General features: G+C 41.9%; 1 protein-coding gene across 9 annotated transcripts in view; it reads right to left on the bottom strand.

Annotated features, from left to right (window-relative positions):
- ANK2 (ankyrin 2) overlaps positions 1 to 16093 on the bottom strand; it is a 274320-nt gene that overhangs the window by 182094 nt on the left and 76133 nt on the right. For 5 of the 9 annotated variants that reach the window (XM_058023882.1, XM_058023879.1, XM_058023885.1 and 2 more), the window contains exon 1: positions 2800 to 2906. The exons of 2 other annotated variants lie outside the window; for them this stretch is intronic. In XM_058023882.1, coding sequence (XP_057879865.1) covers positions 2800 to 2880 — 81 coding nt within the window. In that variant the 5' untranslated portion in view covers positions 2881 to 2906. Of the gene's footprint in view, positions 1 to 2799; positions 2917 to 16093 lie in introns of those variants that run through there. 2 more of the 9 variants (XM_058023869.1, XM_058023863.1) reach the window with 1 other exon arrangement.

Genomic DNA, 16093 nt, shown 5'->3' on the forward strand with positions numbered 1-16093 from the left:
GCATCCTTGAAAGGAATTCTAGGAATTTAGTACTTGACCCCTTTGCCATAGACTTGGCAAAAAGACAGAAGGAAAACATGAATGTATTACAAACTCCAGGGCACTCACTTGCATTACCCCTTCAACACCAATCTCCATCAAGTTACACCAACCACAGAACAAGCTCTGTCCACGACTGCATCCTCTGCTCTCCAATACTAGAACTGAGTGAACATGGACTTTTCTTTCCAGAAGCACAAATCTGATCATTTCTCAGTTATCACGGGGGCAAAATACACAGGAAAACTGGACACAACCCTACCATTGGATTAACCAACCTATTGAGGCAGCCCACTTACAAGAACACACAAAGCCACAACCATCAGCACAAGGATTAAATTTGGCTCTGCATAAGTAGCAATTTTCCCCACTCCATGAAAATTTTGATTTTCATAGAATCAAAAGCAAACCAAAAAAATTGATTTTTCCCATCCTGAACAAGGACAAAGCTGAAGCCTTCTTATTTTAAAGTGCGCACACTTTTTTTTTTTTTTTTAAAGGGGTACAGGTCAAAATTAGAGAAAATCACCCTTGGCTTCCTGGCCAGGACACCCTCCTGGAACACAGAAGATCCAGCTCAATACTGAATCCAAGAAGAGCCACTCTCCATCTCCCCCAATACATAGATCAAACTCATCTAGCTCAATTAATATTTAATTATCCACACAAAAGGGATCAACTTCCGCAGAACAGATAGAGGGCATATTGGCTGGTGCAATGCAGCTTTGTTCAGCAAAAGTAGTTCAGGACCTGAAAACAGGCTACATTACTTGGGATTTTGGAGCTCTTGCACATGGCACTTCTGTCTCCCTTCCCAAAATAAATTGCGCCTACCTCGTCAAAACACAGAGGAATTCAACCTGGAATTCTTGTACTCTTGGCTATTCCAGGTTCTATCTCCCTCATCAAGAAAGTTACCAATTTTGAGGTTTTCAGAAAAATTTGTAGATTTAAAAGAAATACCAAACCCAGCTGTATTTCCTCATGAAGTCACTAAGGGTGAAGACTGGTGAGAGCTTATCTAAAATAAGATCTGAGCCACCAACACCTAGTGCATCCAACCTCAGAGATTAACAATATTTTTGGCTTAATACTTGTCAACTGAAAATGCCCCATTAGTATTTTCTAGTTGTAAAAGACTGACAGTTGTAAAAGAAGATACCCAAGCATTTATTATGCTTTTGAAAAATGAAGATGAATCAGCTGTTGGAAGACTCTGAATATGGAAACTCAATGTAAGAGATGCTTTCCAAGCATTCATCTGGCAGTTGTCGCAACCTTGAAAGGCTGTGGGCTACTTTACTTGAAAAACAACGGGAAAAAAAGAAAGCACAAACACAGATATTAAAAAAGAAGCAATCCAAACTCCCACTTTGACTCCTTCAAGCTTCAAAACCTCTCTCCCAATTCGATATTGTTTCCAGATAACCCAACAGTGCAATTAAAACATTGGCTAGGCACTTCATCTTTTGATTCTTGCTTCCTTATATGGATTTCCATACCCCCACAAATACACCTTTCAAATTCAGAGGTGACACAAAGCAGATATCCTCTTTCCTCCTAGATTCTGCTCAAATATAAGGCCAAGATGCTATATAAAATCTCCCACTGTGTGGGGATCCAGGCGATACTCCAAGCACAACGGGGTGGGGTGAGGGTGGTTTTGTTCCAATTCTCGTTTAGACTGGATTCCCTCATTCCTTGTGGTTGTAGGTACAGAATCTGCCCTCTGTGATAACAAGGGCCCTAACAGCATCACCTCTTGCAAAAGAGCTTTTACTTACCAGGTCCAACCCCATACACAAGTCCCCGAACACATGTCTGCGTGTTATTATGATCTGTAACAATTTGTCTTGTTCATGAACAGTGTTGGTTAAAATGCAAATTCTATGCAAAATGAGGGACTGAAGAATTCATCAGTGTATGCTGTGTATGGATTAAACAATTCTTCTTCATCCTGTAAGCAGTCCGTCACATTTCAGTGTGATAACTCAGGTTATAGCAATTGACAAAAAAGAAGGGGAAGGCAGACTAAGGGTAAACCCATTTATGTCATAATTATGCAGCACCACAGGCATCTCTCCTCCTAAAGGGGAGAGAAAGCCCAAACAGAAATAAATAGCTGCCTGCAATTAAAGCCACAAAGCCGTTAAAAAGAGATTACCTCAAGCGTGGGGTCGAAGCAGTGCATATGGCAGGCTACACCTTGAAAATCAACCATTTGCGACAGAGACTGGACACACAGAGAAAGTGTCCTGGCAACTGGGTGTGGCTGGACTAACTCACATTTTTACCCAGGTATTTATCATTAGCATCACCGAATTACCACGGATGCTACGATGGCCAGCAATGGATCTCTCTATCACTGTTTACAACATGACCTTAAGACACGACTCCAGAAATAAACCAAAGGTTTATAAACCTCCATCTCTATAGCTCGAAGGAAAAGGGATGTGTGGCAGCACACGAGCCAATACCACCTTCTGCCAAAACAAACCACCCGCTCTGTTAAAGGGCAGCCGAGGGAAACCTGCGCTGAGCAGCATCCACCGCCGAACGACACCAACTTCAATAGAACAAAAAGCACAGAAAACCGCCTCGGCTCAGCCATCCGCCTAGCTTATCGCAACGCTTTCGACTCGGCATAGAAACAGACGGGGAGAGCCCCCCGCCCGCGGAGGCAGGGCAGGAGCATCCCCGCGGGCTGCAGGAGCCCCGGCACCGCGCCCCGCCCGGCTGCGCCGCCGGTCCCGCTCCCACCTTCTTGGGTCTCTTCCTCCGCTGGCTGCCGCCGTTGCACTTCTCGCCGCCGTCGCTCTTCTGGGCCGCCTCCTCGTTCATCCTAGCGAGCGGCACTGCCGGCGCCGTGCCGTGCCATGCAGGCTCCGCGCCCAGCCCCAGTCGAGGGTGGCACCGCCGGGGCAGGGCCGGGGGCGGGCACACACACGGCGGCGGCGTTGCCGTGGCGGCGGCGGGGCGGGGACGGCGCGCCCGGCGAGGGGGAGATCCTCGGGGGAGAAACGCTGCTGGAATCACACAGTGCCTGGGGTTGGAAAAGACTCTCAGAGCTCATCTCCTAGTTCCAGCCCCCTGCCATGGGTAGGGACACCCTCCAGTAGCTTAGGACAACCTGCCCCGTCTGGCTTTGGACGCTTCCAGGGATGGGGTAGCCTTGCGGCACAAGATGATGCTCACACACCTTCCTTGTCCCCAAGCCCATTCACCACAACTGTAACATCCAAGAGATGATTCACTGTCACTACCAAAGCAGACAATGGCAGCCGGGTTGACACAGCACACAAGGCGTTAGTTTGTACTACTAAATTAAATCACCTCCTCCTTGTGTTGGAAGAACAACACAGCAACATTCACATGCAAATGTATTCTTCTATTTCTTCTGATGAACGCTTTAAATAGAAAAAAAAAAAGATTTACACTGTTCCACTTCCAACTGAAAAAAACAGCCCAAGTAAGTCGCCCTCCTTCTCAAACAAAAGAAAAAACTCCCTTTAACTGCTTACTCAGCAGAGGAGAGGCTGGAGAAAGTGGAAAGGACGCAGTGAGGCATGAATTCACTCTCCCACAATCGTGCTGTCTGCAAACACAACGAACATCTGCAGCACAACAACAATGTGAGCAGTGTAACAACCTCAAAACCTTTTCTTCTTTTCCTCACTTTGAGAGCAACTGCTTTGTTACTGTGAGCAGTAGTAAATTCTAGACTAAAATGAGAAAACTCATGTAGAAGTAAGGGGAGCTACAGATCTTGAAGAAGGCGGGTGCTATACAACACTGCATCTGTTATGCCATAATTAGAGCTGCAATCACAGTCACAGCAAGGATTTTGGGGAAGACGTACAACAGTCATTTGTTATCAGTGTCAGACATCCACAGAATTCATTTGGGGAACCTGTAGAGAAGCAGCTATTCTTCTAATTAAGAAACACAGATGTTCATTTTAAAGAGAGAGGTCATCTCCCATTTCTCATTTTAATCAAATTTTTGCACAGATTAATCCCCCTGCCCAGCCCTTTCTCGTACCAAACTATGCCATTTAAAATCTTTGCCTGACATTTGTTTATTCCCAATTAGTGATTCTTGGGGTATGTGGCAATTATGTATTATCTATTTTCTTCTTACAATGTTTCTTGCAGTATTAAAAAATTAAATCACTGCTATTTCTGAGAGTAAAGATGATGTGAATGCCAATTATACCTGATGGTTCTCGTCACTAACAATCATGCATGATGGTTCTGAAAACCCAAAGATGGCGTGATATTGCAGTGATGTGAAGGGGATGAAAAATAAACTACCTCACTCTGCCAAATCCATCACTTGTCCCTCTGTCCCTAAAGATGGGCCTTTTTATTATATTTTTATTTCTCTATTTACTTTCAGTCTTCAAACTGAAAAAATAAGGAAACAGTATTGCCAGAGACTTCCATGATAGCCAGGAAATGAGCAGATTTTCCAGAGAGACTTAAATGATGGAAGGCTTGATGTCTGTTGAAAGGAAGAATTCTCTGGGAGTCACTGTGAGGAGCAAAAGGGCAGCACTCCAGGGAGGCAGCCAGTGCTAAGTGCAGGCTGGAAGGTGTGAGGGAGGAGTGAGACACACACAGTTTGAGGATTTGCAATTTCCTTCCACATTTCTCACCTGACCTTTCCATCTTTTCTGTGAGGGCATGGGAGTTGCACTGTCACACAGCTCCCTGATGAATCAAGGGTACAGTGTGACAGTGCCCACAAACAAAATACTGGAAAAGCCTGTTGTGGCAAGTATTCCAGCTACAAATCCACCCCAAATTCACAGGTACAAGTTGGCTGAAGGATGACAGCCTTATTAACCTGAACTACTCTTAGCTCCTCTCCCCAGATCCTGGGCATTCACCTTTGGCAGTACAGCTTTAGGTGTAGACAAAGACAACAAATGCTCTTGGCTCAGTAACAACACATCAGTACACTTCATTTCCCATGATCCCAGAAATCCAGCATGAAACCAAACCAACCTAACAGCCAGGGAGTAACAGCAGTTGTCAACTGACAACAGGTCTAATAACAACACAAAATCAGCCCTAAGAACCACACAAACTGCCTCTGAAATGCCCAAACAGTCAAGCAATTCCTAAATAGTCAGAAATGCTGAAGGCATTCATGCTCTTTTAAAGAAGTTAGGAAAAAATTATAGCATGTGTGCCCTATTTCCTTCACAAAATTTGTTAGCTGAAAAAAAAATATGTAGACATAAACTTCCAACCCAGGGAATTACACAGAAAGCAATTTTTAACTTGCTTGAAACAGGGCTGCAGTCACATACCTGATCAGCCTTCAACAGTTTAGAAAGAGGATATCAGATCTCCAAACCATATCTGTGCACCCAAAGAACCAGGAGCAAGGGCTGGTGCTTTATGATGGGACAGTGCCCATGAATGAGGGTTTAGGTGAGCAAATGGATTTGTGTGTGGAGACTTCCCATGGATATATCCCATCAGTTCTGTTGTTTCCAGGCTGTATTCATTTCACCTAAGTCCAGCTGCTTAGCTCACCTTAATCCACCCCACATTTGAACCCCAGCCTCATGTAACAGTTTAAAAACACACAATTACCTCTCTTCAGACAACTTTCATCAATGGAATTTCATCCCAGCTTAAATTTACTGTACAAAGCTGAAAATAAATGATGCAGAGGTGTGAAGCAGCTCCCTCAAGGTCCTTGAGCAGCGTGCTGGCCATTCTCTCTGAAGCACTGCCAGAAGCTTACTGCAGTACGTGAGCATTCAGGGCAGTGGTACCACAGGAATCCCCTTAACTCACTAAGTGCAGTCAGAGGGGCTTCCCTGCCCAGTTTTGCTTGAGTATTTTCCAGAGCCTCGCTCCCAAACTCATTGCTATTGCCATGTAAACCCAAGGCAAAGGAGAGTGTCCCTGTCAGAGCTGCTGGCAGGTGGCTCCAGCCTGCACCAAGCAGTGTGATGCTGCAGCTGGGTCACTGCTGCTGGGCAAGATAGCAGGCTTATCACTACCTCAGCCGTGTCTATACCATCAGTCTGACATGATTTCCCAGAGTCATTCCCTATATCAGCATTCCAGGTGGCTTCTGCAATTAAAAATGTAATCCTACAAGACCAGCTCAATTCCAGATGAATTTAATAGCAGCAGATCCATTAAGATGTTTGTTGTAATGGTCAGAATTTACATAATGAAAATTAGAACTTTATATTCTAATTGAACCGCACACTCTTTCTACGCTCAGATTCTACTTCATAATCTGCACCTGTACTACTTACATATAAAAACCATTGAAATAGTGTTGTCAGCAAGTCAGGACACTGCCATATTCACATTTTGGAAACTGAAGACCAGGGGTATCTTATCAGTGTGTCATATACAAATGGGAGAGAGTAAAGATCAAGACAGGCTCTTCTCAGTGGTAGCCAGCAACAGGCACAAATTGAAATGCAAGTAAAGAAACACTTTTTAAGTAAAGAAATATATTACCTAGCCAGACTAGGAATTCTTAATCCTTAGAGAAATTCAACATTTTACATGGCATGGCCCAAGACAAGGAGTGGACTGTGATCTCCAGAGACCCATCTCCACTCGGCCTATCCTAAAAGCAAACCCTCTGCATCTGTCACATGATAGTAGTTGTTAAAAGCATTAAAATACTCAGCTACTCCAGCTGAGTAATTGCAGATACTGCAATTGTTAAAATGGTGACACCTATATTCTCTCAGTCCCTTCAATGCTTATAATAAAGCCCCCTCTAAATATCACATGTGCTAAGTGCTCTGTGTCTACTCAGCAGTGCACCACAGATAATCACGTGGGATTTTATCGACCCACCACGGCAGGAGTTTCTGCTGGTTACCTTGAGGTGAACCTCAGCTGCCATCTGGCCCACCCTGATAAGAGAGCAACAACACAGTAAAGCACAGGAGGGTGAAAAAGCTGCCTATGGTTTACCACTGAGTCATTAAACTGAGCTGTAACAGCAAAGAGATAAACTATGCATCTATTTAATTATATTTAAAAATCTGAACAATTATTATTCTGATGAAGAAGTAAAATAACATTTTACATCACCCAAATAAGCATCCTAACACATGGCTATGTAAGTGCTCCTTTTTTTTTCCTCCTCAATATATAAAGGATAAACACAAATTGCTAATAAGCAGATTCCGCCAACCCCATGATAGCTTTCCATTAAAAATCACAGAATTCTTACAGACCACCTTGTTCCAATCCCCCAGTCTTGGGCACGGACGCCTTCAACTAGATCAGTTTGCTCCAAGCCCCATCCAACCTGGCCTTGGACACTTCCAAGGATGGGGTAACCACACCTTCTCTGGGCAACCTCCTGAGCCAGAGCCTCACCACCCTCAGAGGGAACAATTTCTTACTAACAGCCAATCTAACCCTGCACTCCATCAGTTTGAAGCCATTTCTCCTATTCCTTGTCCTTATGGAAAAAGTGTTTAAGTACTGGAATGCTACAGACTTTGAATCTAAAACACAAAACAAGGTGATGCTTATTTGATCTGGATTTCTATTACACAGCCATGACTGTGTAATAGGACAGCAGAAGAGCCAAAAAACAGGCAGCCAACTTCTAGGAAATACATCTGATATGTCCTTCCAATGTTTCAACAAATCATGTTTGAAAAGGAAAACCAGTAGGAATACAATAAATGAGGAATCCCAGCCCCATTTTACTCCTTATTTCTGAAGAAAGTAGTTCCTCAGAAGTCTCCAGTTCAGCACCTGTGCTTGGACAGCAGGAGGAGCTGAGCCCCTCTGCCTGTGCCAGGCTGGAGAGGGTCTCAGGGGATGGACCCCTGACACCTGCACAGCACAAACACCTGACGTCACTGGCTCCCACACAGCACAGGGAGAGCAAATATTTCTGTGCCACACACACTTGGGTGACTCATTTCCTCGCAGGAGTATCTGTTGCTGATAGCAACCTCAAAACAAAGAGGATGTCTCTGCATCCTTGTGTAAAGGACAAGAGGGAGTAGTACCCTGTCATCATCAGTCACATCTGACACAGCTGACAACATACAGTCATACTGAAAAAGTGTGGACTACAGAAAAGGTTCTTCTTTCAAAGCTAAATAATTCCAAATAATGAAAATTTGACATCTGAGTTTAATACTGTTAGCTACTTGTATATGTGTTTAAAATATGTATATTTAATGACTTGGCTCTATTCCTTGTTGCTTCTGTCCTCTAGCAAAGCATCATTCCATGAAAGCAGCAAGGAACTATCAATATTTAACATGTTTTAGAGGGATTCTCAACAGCCTTAAACACTGGTGAAAGTCATGTCAGCAGTGCTATATGCTGCAAGGAATCAGAGGCTACCTTTCGCAATATCCAATAAAAAATTAAGTCATGCAGAATGCAAATTGGACATCCTTTCCAGAAAGAGTGTCCTCTATTTTTTTCTCCCCATTGAAGCCAAGCTACTACATTCACTAGACACAGGGAGCAAATGTGAAAATAAAAAATTAACTTTAAAACAATGGGTTATTTTAATGAAACACTAAATGACTTTGTCCCTCAATATTAACACCTCTGAGTTGCTGGGACTCTGCTGTACTCCCACATTAAAATTATCAGCCAAATTCTGCAGAAGTAGGGCTGCCTGCCTAGCTCAAAATGCTCCACAAAACCCATACACAGCAATCAGTGCTACACAAACAATGGCCAAAAAGTAGATTTAAAATGTGCTGAACCACGGAGGAGAAAATCCTGCCCTCAGCTGTGGCGTTCTGCAGATCAAACAAATGAAAATCCATCAACTGAACACGCCATTTTCTGCCCAGTGGGAGCCGCAAATTGATCTTTTGCATTGTCCATCCATCTGGGAGTCAGGATTGTGGGGATGTGACCTCACATAGCACCTCTGCTGAGAGGACACCAAACCTGGGCAAGAGAAAAGGCTCTAAAGTCCCCTGCAATTGCCATGCTGGTCACGTGCTCCGTGGCGATTGCTATAGTAACCAGACACTTGCAGGGAGACTTTCTAGCTCAAAGCATTCTTCTTTTATGCCTTCAATTATTTTTCTTCTGATAACTATTAATAATTTTTTTTTTTGAGTAAAGGAATTGACAATTTATTCCTGTGTTCATCTGCTAAAGAAAAGACTACCAGAAACAAAATCTGAAATCAGTTATAACAGAAAGGAAAATTAGAAAAGAGCTTTGTGTCATGGGTTGATAAAATACAGCATTTGTATTATTTAGCATACACAAATTACAAGAGAAATGCAACATTTTTAGCAGAATGTAACAAAATTCATAATTTCTTTTTTTTTTTTTGCCAAGTACTCAATAGAGCCTCTAAGGTTGCCATTACTATAGGTGTGGCTGTTAGTTATGATTCCTATACAGAACCTTCTCTCACTAGGTAAAGTTTTCCTGTTCTTGTGAAATATTCTGATCAAATTTTCATTTCTTGAATTTAAGGTTTTTGATACTGTCTCAAGATGAATTTGAAATGCTCACCTGAAAGACTTGAGCTATTAAAGGCTTTATATCCACATGTTTTGGATCAAAAAGACACCAAGAGGGTAACAGGATTGCCAACACTGTTGGAAAGAAGAAGAACCAGGACTGAGTCTAGGAATGGTACTGGTGGCACAGGAAGAGTAATTACCCTGGAGGATGGAAAAAGGGAGATGGACAGAAGAGTCAGCGCTTCCTAAAGCTAACGTTTTACTAAACCAGGCAGGAAAAGGTCAACAGATGGTTGTCTACTGTTCCAGAAGCAAGGAACACTAAGCAGCAAAGGCACCCATGTAACTTTAGTTGCACCTGTATTGATTTATATACTCTAATCATATCATTTCATATCAGTTCCTTCACCAGAGCCACCTGGCTCTCAGGGCTGAGATGGCCACACTAAGGAATCCACAGGAGATTCAGAGCAAGGGCATCTGTTGCCTGATTTGCAGATGGATTCAGAGAAATTGGCATACATGGTGTAGGACAAGCAATGGGACATTGTCTTCACAGCCAGAGCAACCCATCAGCACAGCAGGTAACAGCACCCATGCTGCTCCATCTGTCCCCTCCTCATGCTTTATGCAAGACAGGTGCTTAAAAACAAGCTGTTCACACAAAGTTTCTCATTTTGTTGGACACTCCTCATCCGCCTTGTGATCTTTTCCTCCAAGGGTTAAAAAGGCTCAGAGATAATCACAGCCAAAAGGACAGTTTCAACATCAGATCAATGAGATGAAATACACTAACTTCAAAAAAAAACCCAGATCCCTGTTTTCTCCAACTAAGGGCCCAAACACTCAAAACTTTTGAGTATTTATCTCCCTGTCTTTCAGCATTCCATCCACTGAACAGGAATAACTGTGTCTCTTCACCTAACAGAAACATAATGAAAATGAATTCTTTTCCACACACTGCATAGGACTTTGATGAGCACGATAGATGAGCCCCAAGGGACTAATAATTCTGTCTTCAAAGGGATGTTTAAACAACATGTTCTAAATAAGGCCTGAGGCCACAAATTGAGCAATGAGTGGGAAACAAGCTGTGGAGTAGCTGCTCATTAAATGTGTATCATTAGTTTGTTCATCGAATGCAGCAGGACCTGTGGAAAAAGTATTAGGGGCATGTGCAATTGAGGCCTGTATGGTGATGTTGGGACATGACTGGGTCAAACAGAGGCTGCAAAAGCCTCTCCTAACTCTGCACTCTGCATTAACTCCTTCCAGTGTAGTTCTGAAGTGTGTGTGTACAGGTATATATGTACAATGAGTAAGGACTCAAATATGGGATAGGATCAGAGTGAGGTTTCCTGATTTGACAGCCCCTGCCATTTCAGTGATCTCATCTCTCAGGTAGCAAATGCCAAAGCCATCATCAGGAAGCTGTTCAAAACAGCAAAGGGCTTGCAAGAATTACTTCAGAAGCAAAAGAAAAGGTTAATTAACTGAAAATATATATTCCACAGGCAAGACGAATCACAAGCTCTTCTAACTTCATCCAGCACTGACACCAGCTCCTTTGGCTGTTAGCAAGCATCACCAGAACCAATCCCTAGCACTCCAGCAGTGTCATATACCCATAGCCAAGTGCAAGTCACTACAACCTGATTTTGTGAAGGCCAGAGAGGAGGATGAGTACAGAACACAGCAGCAGTTTGAGTCCATCCACAAGACAAGGAAATGATCCACACAGTGGTCACTCACAGCACAGAGCTCTGTGCAGCAGTGGGGACCTTCTGCTAAGTCACAATCTCTTAGAAGATTTTATTACTTTTCACAAGGTTTTATTTTTAATTATTATCATTATTACATCACACATTCCTTCAAGCTGTTTCATAGTCCTGTTTCTTCAGGCCCAAGGAGAAATCACAAAGTACTGTGACCTTGAATGATGCTTGCCCCCTAAAAACTGCAAATTCTGTGCCTCACTATACTGGCATCTCCCTGCACCCCATTTTTTCCTGCCACAATGTTCCATTTTGAAGTGTCATAGTTAAATATCTGGGACAGTTTCTTGCCTTGAGTGAAAAAACACTTCCTCCAACTTCCAGAGAAAAACTGCATGTCTATATATTTAGCAACAAAAACTGGAGTATCGTTTAACAAAGAATTTGTTCTTCCCTTACTGTAAAAGAGCATTTCAGCTCATCAGGCTGACATTCTTCTACTGAAAATCCATCTTGTTAGAAAATATTCTCTTTGGAACTGTACCAATATGTACTTAATGAAATACACATTTAAAAAATAGGAGTCGCTTCCTTTTTATTTTCACCCACAGGTGTTGTAGTTTGTAAAAACTATTTTTAAAATAACCACTTTCACAATATTAGAAAAAAAAATAAAAAGGAGCTAGAAGATGCTCTCTTTGTGTTCAAATAAGACACTCAGTGCGCAGAACTGTTTAGGCCCTCAGTGCTGGACGGAAGACAAGCTCAGGCCCAGGCTGTGCTGGGATTTTCTGTGGACGTGCCTTGGCCATCCAAGGCCATCAAGAGATCTCTCCCAGTCCTGAGGCTGCTCTGGCAAATGACACAGGAGAAATTGAGTTTGAGATGACCCTTTTGCTCTGTCCTCAGCCAAGCATCACATTCAGTGATCTTTCAATTCAGTGAAGCATTTCATCACATTTAAGTGCTTTTACATATCACCATGTTCTTAAAGTGCATGCTGGAGGGGGTAATTATAAAATAACCTCCCACAGCAGCCTCTAAGTTTATCTGTCCTGCAAATTACAGCGTATAACAATGGCACATCATTTCTTTGTAGTTTTTTTACCTTGATGGAATCATCTTTAAACCACAAATGTTTTTAGGTCCAAATTCTTAAACAGCATGAAACAAATGCTGTTCCTGCTTTCAAAGTTACATTGGATAGGCAGAACTTCCTCAAGATCTTGAACAATTTACAAGTAAATTATATTTAATAATCAAATCAATGATGAGTCCTAAATAAAAACATCAACTTAGCATCAGAACATGCTGCCCAATAGTGAGCTCCATTATGGAAACATGCTGGAAGAGACCATATTTCATAGCTGACACTTCCTTCAACAAAAATTGCTGCACTTACCAGCCTCTCTCAGATTCACCTTAAGAAGGTGACATTGCTCTTACCATGTGGCAATTAACACTCCCACAGTGAGTAACAGGATGAATCACTCCAACAAAAGCAAAAAGCCCCAAATTTTTCAAGGGAAATGGCTACACTGTCTATTCTGCTTTCCAACAGGTCCTTCCTTCACACACTCTACTGTGAACAGCCCTGGCACATTTGATCTTAGAATCACTTTGCTGTTTACAGCACCCTAAGCCAAAGCAATGAATGCCTTCATTTTTAACTCTGTCTCAATAGGAAACTCTGACAGTGAAGAGCAAGGACAGTCTCTGGACTACTGTTTATTCCAGAGCCAAGCCTGGGGGTGGTGTGGGACCCCAGCTTTGGGAGACTGCCATGTCTGGAGCCACAGCCCACAGCAACCTGAGATGATTTTCACATCATCTTCCTCCATGAATGCTCTCCCCAGAAGCTGTGATGGTGTCACTGCTGCCCACACAGGTGCTGGAGATTACCTAACCTACTCTATGTGATCATTTCAGCTACTGGGGAAATCATCTTGTGTAAAATAGGAAGGGGGATCACAGGGAAGAGCAACACCTCTGCTGAGAACCAGGAGCTCACTGCAGTTTAGAAAATAATAATAATTTTTAAAGTAACACAAATACAGTGCTGGAGAAATGTTCATCTGCCCAGCTCTGGAAGATGAAGGTCATCTAGAAAATGTGTACATGATGTAGGATAAATTTGCCCATAAAGAAGTTCACAATTGCTGTGCTTTGAGACACCTGCTCTGGGAGATAGAGGAACAGAGCACAAACCTGGGTTGGTTCTCAGACAGTAGGATTGAAAAGCTTCCCAGAAGTTATTGGTTTGTGTGATGAAAACCCTTTCACTCCACAGTGGTAACAACAAAACAGACTTGGGGAAGAAAATGTTATCAAAATATTCTTTCAAACACACCTTTGGTTTGCTGAGGCCATCCTTCATCCAAAAAGAGTTCATCTGCCCACAAAAGCATTATTCTGCTGACACCTACATTAACTCAAGAGCAGGGACAGTGACCTCTCCTTTCCTATTTTTGTTCATCATTTTGCAAATATGTTCTTTGCTTCCAAACCATTAGCTAAATTTATTGCATTATAAATAGCTTTCAAAAAAAAAAAAAAAAAACAACACATTTTTGGGTAACAAACTATTTATCACCAAAAATGTTTTACTAAATCATACATGTCTTTGTCAATTAGAAAAAAAAACCTCTAGAACACCTCTGTCTTGTGAAGTATTGTCAACTTTTCTTTAAACACGACTATGGGATAGTAACTGTCTTGCCACATTTCTGGTGGTATTATAGCAGAGTGAAAAGTCCAACTTGAAAGTCTCTAGAAATAAAATCCGGGAAGGAACAAGGCCACCTGAAGAGCCTCATGGCACAGGGACAGTGCTGCTGCAGCCACAAGAATCTCTGCTACGCTTGACCTTGAGACACGAGGGAAAAATTCTGGGCTCAGTCCAAGCACAACAGGAATTTTTCTACTGGTGCAAAGAAACAAAGAAAATAGAGAGGAAAGCAAATAAACCCAAGGAAGGCTGTCTACCCTCATACATAATTGATAAGACACCATGAAGCTGGTGAAATAAATGAACTGCACCCAACTTCAGGGTGGATCCAGAAAACTCTGTACAAAGATCTTTTATCTGTAAACTGTGGGTTATAAAGACTATTTCCAGATCTGCAATTAATGTATGCAATTATCTGGGAAAAAGCCTGAAACGTTTGGAGTCCAGCAAAGTCCAGGAGGACACAACAGGCAGCAAATAAATTTGGATAATAATACCACAGAGTAGTTCTCACTGAAATAGACAGTATACATTTGGTATCTGTTTTGCTGTATTTTTATAACAAACATGTAATAATAATGGCTTCTTTCTCTTCTGCACTAAAGTCAGAATTCTTAATGAGCACAGACAGAGTACAGAGTGGCTTTAGCATTTCTCTCCAGCTACAATAGCACAGAATTTTGAAACCCAATCTGATTTAAAACATCAGAGGGAATAGAACATTTAGGAAACTGATTATTTTTACCTCTCTGTAACTGCAATCACAAATTTTCATTCTGGAAACACAGGCAAGACTTCCACATGCAGAATAATAAGGAAAGATAAACAAAACATTTTATGTAAAATAAATGGATGCCTTATCCTGCAAAGACTTGAAAATCTTTCCTGTTGCCAGCAAAAATACTCATAAAATTTGGAATGTGAAACAACAGCTGGGAACAGTTAGCTACAGGAGAACCAGTCTGGTTTGCAGTCATTTCAGAAATCAGTGCACAGAGTGGCAACCATAGGTTTTCATTTCCTTTTTGATAAGCCTTTCAGAGGGAGAAAACTCAGCAGTATTTTTCCCTGCCATACTTTGAAACCTACTATGAATTTCATAAGCTCTTATTTGAAGGGTCTAAAGCAGACTTGAAAGCACAATAGTCAAAACAACCTGGAAATCACCGTGCAAGGGATCAAAAGGATCCCTAGCCATGAGGGAGCACAAAAACAACCAGGGAGCCCAGGCTTGGCCCACAGTCACAGCACTCACTCTAGGCATCTTTTTACTGACTGGCTTCTTGATTCCAGCAGAGTCAGAACCAGTTTGTTCATCTGCTGGATGAATTTCCTCCTGCAGCAGATGTACATCTTGTCTCACACGGCTTTTTCACTCTTTGTTTCCACAAACACATCCTCGCTTTTTACTGCGCAGGATGGGAATCAAAACCTGGTACAAGAAGAGGACTTTCAATTCCACAAAAACAAGTACACAGCAAATAAGCCTCATTGGTTGTCAAAAGACAGGTTTACTTCCTACCAAAGAAGACAAACATTATTCAGATATGTATGCCCACAACTGCTTGCAGATTCTCAGCACAGAGACAGAGAATTGTATTTGAAATATGAAGACATTAAAAAAGCTAATGTCAAATATGCAGACTTTGTTCCAGTAGAAAACCTTTCATTAATTTTTCACTTGATAATGAGTTTTTGTTCCTTCCCTGCAGTATTTGTAATGTTAGAAAAACACACTGTATTTTGATAACATTTGAGAAACACAAAAAGTCAATTTTGTGACTCTTTCTAGTTTTCATTTTTAATGGAAATATTTGCACTGCTGACATTGGCATGAAACCTAGGTAATGTGTCAGAATGGAATAAAGGCTATGGTGAAAAATTGTGAAACTTAACTGGTAAACACCATCTCTTAGTATAGAATTGGGCTTATTTTACTTTTAAAATGTAAAACTAGCTTGGGCTTTAACACATATGACTGCATTACTCCAGCTGCATATTACCATCAACAAGAAAAACCCATTAATCTCACACAGGGCTTCTAATACAGAAGTAAAAGTGTTCACTTTAAAAAGCATATATTAAGTTAAACAAAACTAAACAATGCCTTGGTGAAGGCTTTTATTTCTTCTTTTTCAGCCATCCCTA

Source organism: Melospiza georgiana, chromosome 5, assembly GCF_028018845.1.
Source record: "Melospiza georgiana isolate bMelGeo1 chromosome 5, bMelGeo1.pri, whole genome shotgun sequence".
NCBI classification, from domain to species: domain Eukaryota; kingdom Metazoa; phylum Chordata; class Aves; order Passeriformes; family Passerellidae; genus Melospiza; species Melospiza georgiana.